General features: G+C 40.9%; 1 protein-coding gene across 1 annotated transcript; it reads left to right on the forward strand.

The window, feature by feature from the left end:
- The first annotated feature begins 238 nt into the window (after window positions 1-238).
- Window positions 239-8,372, forward strand: osr1 (odd-skipped related transcription factor 1). Its single transcript, XM_053620221.1, has 3 exons — window positions 239-1,292; window positions 7,067-7,725; window positions 7,956-8,372. Exons 2-3 carry the CDS (start codon window positions 7,109-7,111, stop codon window positions 8,086-8,088), a joined length of 750 nt encoding a protein of 249 aa, XP_053476196.1. The 5' UTR covers window positions 239-1,292; window positions 7,067-7,108; the 3' UTR covers window positions 8,089-8,372.
- Window positions 8,373-9,007: the final 635 nt, after the last annotated feature.

The raw sequence follows: 9,007 nt of genomic DNA on the forward strand, positions 1-9,007 counted from the left end.
AGAAAGGAAGAAAGAAAGAAAGAAAGGATTAAAGGAAGAAGAAGAAGAAGCTTCTTCACACTTTCAGCTCATTATAGTGTTGCTGTTAATCTCATTTGGGTTTCTCAGGTGAGGGTTAGAAAAAAAAGGGTGAAGATTTCACTCAGTCAGTGTGTTCTGTGAGATAATAATAATAATAATAATAATAATAATAATAATAATAATAATAATAATACCAATAAAATAAATCCCACTTGATTACGTCAATCAAAATTTCGACACTAAAATGATCAGTGAAGTGAAATACATTAGATTAGATTTGTTTCCACGTGCTTGTTGATTTGTTTGTTTATGTATTTATTCCAGCTGGTTTTTGTTTGTTTTGTCGGTTTATTGGCGCGCGCAGCTGCGTCACACAGGGCCCAATTATTCATGTCATATATCACATTCCTGCAGATTTATAAACAATAAAAATAAAAACACACCTGCGAACGCACAGAAAATAGATAGATAGATAGATAGATAGATAGATAGATATGAAGCCACGAAATAATGACAGGCTGTAAACAAACAAACAAACAAACAAACCTCGATTTTGTAAACAGACCTGTTATGAGTGCTTTTGCTAATCATCTGATTCTGACGCTGATGTAAATGATTAACACTGCGCTGCTTAACACTAATGACTGAACTGCAAAACAAACAAATAAGTAAACAAAAACAAAATAACTCGGATGCGCGCGACTGTTGCATCCGCTGTGCGTTTTTTTAAAAATTTGTTTGTTTGTTTGTGTGTTTGCTTTTTTTATGCATTCAATTACACGTTGAGAGCGAAAGGTAACGTGTGCATGTCTAACGTGTAACGTGTGTGTGTGTGTGTGTGTGGTGTTCAACTATGCTGCGAAAGTGTAAGAAACTTGCTTGCTCGCTCTCTCTCTCTCTCTCTCTGTGTGTGTGTGTGTGTGTGTGTGTGTGTGGGTTTGGCCATATGACGCGTGAGGGTTTGGTTACAATAAAGAGGCGGTGTGGGTTTTTGGGACCGCAGTACAGAGAGAGAGAAAGAGAAGGAAAGACACACGCACGCGGGGAGAGAAAGTTTAATCCTGCACTAACAGCTGTGTGGAGCTGCTGCGGTGTGTGTGTGTGTGTGTGTGTGTGTATATATATGTGTGTGTGTGTGTGTATGTGTGTGTGTGTGGGTGGGTTGTGTGTGTGAGAACTGGCTGAAGACTGCATGCAACTTTCTTTGCGTGGGAAGAATTAAAACTTTTTACCCCCGAGTCCCGCCGGATCGTCCTGCGCGCCGCGAGCTGGTAACTATTTCTACTTTGATTAGTTTTTATTGAAACATCTTTCTTTTCTTTTTCTTTGCTTTTTCTTTTTCTTAAAGCTGTATTTGCACTGCGGCGCCTCTGATCTTCACACCACCCTGCATGCACGACTTGTTCAAATAAACGTGCATTGGATAATAATCCGAATAATCTGTCGGTGTGCGTTGAGAAAAAAAACAGTCGGGTATAAACTTTACACAACGTATTTATTTATTTATTTATTTATTAAAAAACTTTTTTTTCTTTTTCTTTTTCTTTCTTTTTTTTTTAACGCAAAAAAAGTTGTCCTGCAGCCCGTGCGTGCGCTCGCGCTCGCCAGGATGTAAAGTAGTTGAAGAAGCGTGGTTTGCATTCCTGCAGCTACATCTTATTAAATAGCAATTTAAAAAAAAAAACAACGAACGTGCATTGTTAGGTAATAATAATAATAATAATAATGATAATAATAATAATAAACGATGATGAACAGGTGGCGCGTGCACTTCGGTGAACTTCATGCACCTAAACCATGCATCTTTTCTAAATGTAATACATCCAGTGTGTTGAGTTTGATCAAGCCCGGGTTTTTATAGAGTATATTTTGCTGATCATTTAAGGCATGGAACATTAACCGTATTTATTTTCCTTGATCCTGTCTGTGTGAAGAAATCGTTGCATTCCGTTACGTTCCACGGAAAGAAACGCACCGAAGCATGATAATAAACCATTACGCGTTTCCTTTCAGATGTTTATTTTATTGCTTTTTTTTTTTTTTTTTGAAAACAAATTTCTATTTATTTGTATATAACTGCACGCACGCCGTGTTTCCCCTGTGCGGATCCGCACAGCACGAGCCCCCACTAAAAACAGCCCAAACTGCAGTAAAATATTGATTAATGGCTCTTATTGCAGCGATCAACAGTCAAATAAAAGCCAAGTGTCATTATTAGATTAAATATTTACATTCTTCCAAAAGCTCCAGATCACGGGCTCTGGCCAAGACAAACAATCTGCACCTGGATATTAAATACACATTATCAGGAGAACAATTTATCACGGGATAAAAGTCATTATCCAGAGCAAAAGATGCCGCTTATCTTGTTCAGAAAACAAAACAGTATTTTCCTAACAATTTATAGGAACGTTAATTGCTTTCCTTTTATATATATATATATTTAAATGTTTGGTTAAAAAATAAAGTTCGTTTACCCGTCTGTGAATATAAAACATTAAGAAAACAACCCCAAAGACGGCTTTCTATTACATTTAAATATCTTTAAATAATAGTAGCTTAATAATAATAATAATAATAATAATAATAATAATAATAATAATAATGAGCAAATAACTAGCCCGTGTTTTAAGAGTTAGCATGTGATTATTTGAAATTTACGTCCAAAAAATTCATAATCTCTTTAGATTTTTTTCACCCATCCATCAGATTAAATGTAAAGTCTTTAATCTCTCACAAACCAAACAAAAAAAAAATCACAAACTTTGCTTTTATATGACTTTTATGTATTTATTTTTAGTCAGGTGGCTAATCTGAAGAGAGAGAGAGAGAGAGAGAGAATCGGTCCCACAGTTTTCCTCACACATACAACCCTCACGCGAGCAAGTGGCTTGGCGCGCGCATCACCTTTCGCGCCCTTCAGCACGGGACACACAGGCTAAACCGCATACTAGCGTACTAGCGCTGATAAACTAGTGCGCTAACAGTACAGGGCCGGGAAGAGTACTACTCTACTGAGTAGTGCGTAGAAACAGTGCGTGTTGTCTGTTGCTGCAGGGCGCGAGGGGTGATACGCGCGAGAACATTCCGGGGAGACAAATTAAAAAAAAAACATTCGCCTCAGTTAGCCACTTTGCTAACTAACTGAGGAAATAAAGGCAAACAAAACCGGCCATTTTAGCTATTTATTTAGATTGTTATTGTTCGGTGATTTAATAATAATAATAATAATAATAATAATAATAATAAAAAGCTTACACTTTAGACTCGTTTTGAACAAACGACGAGTTTTCTCGAAGTCCTTTTATTTCACATTTAACATGGAGAACATTAATTAGGACGTTAGCACGAATTCTAGCCTCAAACACTCGACGTTTTACACATTTTCGAGCACGAAGTTAGTGACTGATTCCTCTCAATACACGTCCTTCTCTCTGATGTGTTAGAGCCGTGATGGCTCGACGTTTTCACACGACGGTTCCTCTCAAACACTCAGACTCTGGTGGCCATTTTCTTAGGCGATGAGAAGAGAAGACAGCAATCTGCTTTTGACATGATGAGGGGTTATGTTTTTTTTTTTTCTTCTGGGGTGGAGGAAGATTTATTTATTTATTTACAGGCTACAGAAACAGCCAATATTTTGTGTAGACTGAGGGTCACTCGGGGGCAGGTGAGCTGTATCACAAATCCCTGTCTACTCCATATTAGTACAACGCCCCTATACAACGCACTACAGGCCCACGTTAGTGTAATCCAGGGTTTCTACACCGTTACACCCTTTTGTAGTGCACTACAGAGAAGATTTTGGGATTTGATTCAGCTGTATTAGGCTATGTAGTGCACTACATGTCCAGTTAACATCTAGATCCCTAGTGCCTATAGAGTTAGTGACTGGTTTCTACACTTTATGTAGTGCACTATATATTTGCTGGGTTTATGCTCCCTATTTATATGACACTACACCCTATCTTTAAATGGTATTCCTCTCATTAATATCTACGTAGTGCACTACATGTCAATTTCCTATGACCTCCTGATTCCTTTTCATCGCCTTTCCCTCGGATTAGGGTTCAGGGCAGCGACGGTGATTCCTCCTGCCATCATGAATGGAAAGAACAAATCTTTGCGTAACATGACTGCGTCCGAATCCGACTAATTAGCGTGTAAGATTCCTACAACTAGGCACCCTTAAAAAGTTTAGCAGCCTATAGGTAACGCATCACGGTGAGATGAAATCACGGTTATCTCTCACCTCACGGTGCTCGGTTCAAGGGCTTAGGGGGCACTCGGGTGTAGCCTCCGCTCACTTCAAAGGGTTAAAGGTCTAGCGCTGATCTCCTCTAATGACCCGGCGACTAAAAGTCAATTACTTCTGCACCGTGATCAGAGCTGCCCAAATCCCCAGGGGGAGCTTTGCGCCGTAGGGAGCCTAATTAGGGCTGTTTCACTCTTTAATTTCTTCCAGAATGCGTCGTCTTTTCGAGTCACGTCTTTCCGTCAAAATCGTACGAGGACATGTTAAACATATATTTAATAATAACATTAATAGTAACAATACATCAAGTATCAGGTCATTTAGGAACGAACCTCTTACTCTATGTAAGGGGACTAGAACGAGTTTGAATGTTTTTTACGCTCTGTGAAGTGCACTTGTCGTCTGTAAGGGACGGCATGTCGGATATTCGGTTCTACGCCCTTTGTAGTGCACTTCATGTCCAGTAGGGAGCTTCTTGGTATTCACTTTGGGACTCCCTGAATGTGCATTACATATATACTACTACTACTACTACTACTATCATTATTATTATCATCATTATTATTATTATTATTATTATTATTATTATTATTATTGTCTGCTTTACAGATAAATATATATGGAACATAAAGAGATAAAAGCAAAAAAAAAAAACACCTCCAACTGAATGCAATATGAATGCGCAATTGCACTTGAATAATAATTTTAAAAATTCTTGTTTTAAGATCACTCTTTATACAGTAAATACACATGCGTGTGTGTGCTACATATGTAATAATGTTATTTGAGTACACTACAGTCTCGTTCCACAGTACCTTCCCTCAGATTAGTGTTTAGCACAGGAACTGATTCCTCCTGGCATCATAAATTAAAAAAAAAAAAATCTCATGCCAGGACTACGCATATTAAAACAATACTATATTACAGTTCTGTACATATTTTAAATTATATGAGGCCCTTAAATATGATTAGAATCTCTGAATCAGACGCGGAAGCGGATAAAGATGCGGCTGTGACGTGACCCGGCGTGATCCCGAGCCCTGGTTCCTGTGCGTTGGAGGATTCTGAACGCGCCGGTCGAGATAACAGAACACTGCGCTGCTCGTGTACGGGTCGGACAACGCGGAGGATAAAATGACGAAACAAAGGTTTAGAAATCCAGTCATCGCTGACCGTGTGCAGAAATGTTTAGCGTGATGCGATTGAACGCAATATCGATATTACATCATCATAACAGATTTCAGGGAAGCCGCAGAGGTCGATTACCGTCGCTTTACACGTTAATCACTTCTTTTTGTAACATTTAGCAAAATGCTAAATCTGACTGTCAGTGAAAATACTACGTTACGCTTTAAAAAAAAAAAAAAAAAAAAAAACCCATAAATGATCACTCTTCTTCATAGTTGAAATAAAACCTGGGGGCGTGTAAAATAATTACATTCACATGGAGTTGAATTTCAGCCCATAAGCCAGAAATGAGGAAACAAGTCAACGATCCTAGAGATACAGTAAACAAGCCCGAGTCAGTATGTGTGTGTGTGTGTGTGTCAATCTTGAGGTTGAAACAAAGAGGTGTTATTGTGCTTTGTGTCAGTGTGCATCAGGCCAGATTAAACACTCGGTGCAGGTATGTCACTCCGCTCGGGCGTCTATCTCTGTCTGTCAGCTCAGATGCCCCGGGCACATTTTCTACAGAACGCCTTCGCCAAAACACACACACACACACACACACACACACACATGTCTAGCAGGTTTAAAGTGCGTTTGTGTCACACACAAACACACACACATGCTTTGCCAGTATCACGCTGTCAGACATGGGCGTTTTTTTGTTTTTTTTTCCTTAGCAAGTGCAGTTTATGTTTTGATGTGCGTGTTGTTTCAGGCCAGGTGTCTTCAAAATCTCCACCATTAAGTTAAACGACTCGAGAAATCTTAAAAGAAGCGTGTCGAAACCAAGGAAATCAGTTAGCTACATAGCTAAAGACAACAAATAAATGTCTAAAGCTGAAAAGGAAGGAGCCGGAGCAGGATCAGATGAAATATCACTGGACGGATGACGAGTCGTCTGATTTTGTTTGTCTGTCGATTTGTCGTAGCTACTATTCTGGCACGCTCTTTAGTGTCCCCGTCAATAAGTCCTGATTAGCATTAAAATTTCAACATTTCACACTACTACTATTCTGATATCTGACTACTTGGTATGTCGATATGCTAGCTGGCAATTGACGCTATTTGAAGTCATTTTGAGTCATTTGAGCTGCCTGATTTGAGTTTGTTTGACGCCCTGTTCTCGCTTTGCACATTCCCACTGCGATCCATGAGAAATACCACGTGCTTTGGCATCGCTAGCATTTTTGAGACGCTATTTTAAGTAAATTAGTATGTGGTTTGGGACGTAACCACATAAACTCCTCAATGATGTTGGTCTGATTGCTTGTCACTGTGTTTCGACATGCTAGTTAGCACAGATGTATGCCAATTTTGCACATTTCCATGGTGACCCATGAGAAACACAAGTCTATGTGGCTCAGATAGTATTTTGACAAGTAAATGCTATGTGATTTTGGGACGTACCCTGTGTACTTTCCCCAATGATGCTTGCCTGACTGATCTGTATCTTGTGTATTTTACTACTGGTATGCTAGTTTTGCACATTAGCGTGATGATACGCTTACTTTCGCGCACTGATCAGTGCATAAATGTGTGATTTTACGATGTGGGCTTTTCATATAAATTATCTCGTGTCCACAAGATGAGGAACTAATTATCTATCTGTCTGTTTTTCAGGCCACAGCCACTGCTGATTGACCTAGAATCCACATAGGAATCATGGGTAGTAAAACACTTCCTGCTCCTGTACCTCTTCATCCATCCCTCCAACTGGCCAATTACTCCCTCCTCCAAACGTCCAACGGCTTCCATCTTCCTGCCGATCAAATGCCGGGAATCTACAGCTTCAGCGCGCTTCACGCCGTCCACTTGCACCACTGGACGCTGGGATATCCTCCATTTTTGCCCCGCTGCACCTTCTCTCGTTTCCCTCTTCCCTCCATCCCGCTCCTCCCTCAGCTGGTGCATCCAGCCAAACAGGAAGCGAAGAGCAAGCCGCGCTTTGACTTCGCCAACTTGGCCGCCGCCGCCACTCAGGAAGAGCCGCTGAAGGCCGAGGACCTGAGCGTGTCCGTTGGAGGTGGAGGGCACACGAACGCACCCTCCCTAGGCTGCCTACTCGACGTGGCCAAGCTGGCTTCGCCCGAGAGGAAGCCGAGCCGAGGGCGGCTGCCTTCCAAAACCAAGAAGGAGTTTGTGTGCAAGTTCTGCGGCCGCCATTTTACCAAGTCGTACAATTTGCTGATCCACGAGCGCACGCACACGGACGAGAGGCCGTACACGTGCGACATCTGCCACAAGGCCTTCAGGAGGCAAGATCATCTCCGAGACCACCGGTAAGAAACACTTTTCCCTCAAAAACATGGAACAATACAATCAATTCACAGCATGATATCTGTCCACACCAACATCATGGTTTTTAAAAATCAGTTTTCAGATGTTTACTTTGATTTTCATGTGATGTAACGCACCTGGAGCTTCCATCTTATACATACTGATACTGAAAACAAGTGTGTGACCGTCCACTAACAGGCCTGCCTCTCTCTCTCTCTCTCTTTCCCTGCAGGTATATCCACTCCAAAGAGAAGCCGTTCAAATGCCAGGAGTGTGGAAAAGGTTTCTGTCAGTCCAGGACTCTCGCCGTCCACAAAACATTACACATGCAAGTCAAAGAGCTCAAACCCGCCAAGATAAAGTGAGGTCACGCTGCATTAGCCAATGGGGACACTGGAAAGCCAAAGACCCGAGGACAGCAGCCAATAGCAATAGCAACATGACCAAAGAGTGAAAGGTGCAAGACTCAAACTAATATGATATCAAAATATGGACTCATGGAGCCAAGAGCTCTCGCTGAATCTGCAAACACACGGTGGTTCTGAATAAAAATGGGTTTTCAAAAAGTGAGGTCAAGCTGAAACAGCCTGTGGGATCGCAGGAAATCCAGAACCACGAGGACTTCAGCCAATAGCGAGAGCCAAAACCAAAAAATGACCAAAGAGTGAAAGGTGCAAGACTCGAATGGATACCAAAAAAAAAAAATATATATATATATATATGTATGTATTTGTGGATCGCTGTGGATTTAAAGTGAGATCCAAACACCTCAAAGACATCAACTGATAAGGAGGTGGCTAGAAATCCAAAGACCTACAGGACATCAGCCAAGTGCAAAAAAAACAACAACAAAAAAACTTCTTCAACATAACCAAAGAAGCAAAAGGTGCAAAACTCCAGCTAACACGATACCAAATGATGGATTTATGAATCTGAGAACTTGATGAATCTGCAAACACACAGCAATGCTGGATGAAAACGGAACGGTCAGGAAGAATCAGCCAGGGAGGACGTGGGACATCCGAGCAGTGCAAACCAAAGAGACTTGTGTAAGAAGACCAAAGAGTGAAAGGTTCCAGAGCAAGAGTTAAATCGATATTATACCCAAATATGGATTAATGGATTGCTGAACTTACAAAACAACGCGGAATCGGACACATTTGGATCTAAGTAGCGTCGGACTCGGACTTTTAGAAGTATAATCATCTTGGATTTACGGATTTGGAGGACTTTGGAATTTTGGTAGCGCCGGGAATGGATCAAATCCAGAGGCCAGACTCGAGT

Source organism: Ictalurus furcatus, chromosome 3 (assembly GCF_023375685.1).
Source record: "Ictalurus furcatus strain D&B chromosome 3, Billie_1.0, whole genome shotgun sequence".
Taxonomy (NCBI): domain Eukaryota; kingdom Metazoa; phylum Chordata; class Actinopteri; order Siluriformes; family Ictaluridae; genus Ictalurus; species Ictalurus furcatus.

Bases quoted from the DNA above. Each gene is read 5' to 3' on its own strand.
- osr1 (XM_053620221.1), top strand. From the start codon at position 7,109: ATGGGTAGTAAAACACTTCCTGCTCCTGTACCTCTTCATCCATCCCTC. The intron at 7,726-7,955 runs GTAAGAAACACT...CTTTCCCTGCAG, and splicing joins GATCATCTCCGAGACCACCG to GTATATCCACTCCAAAGAGA.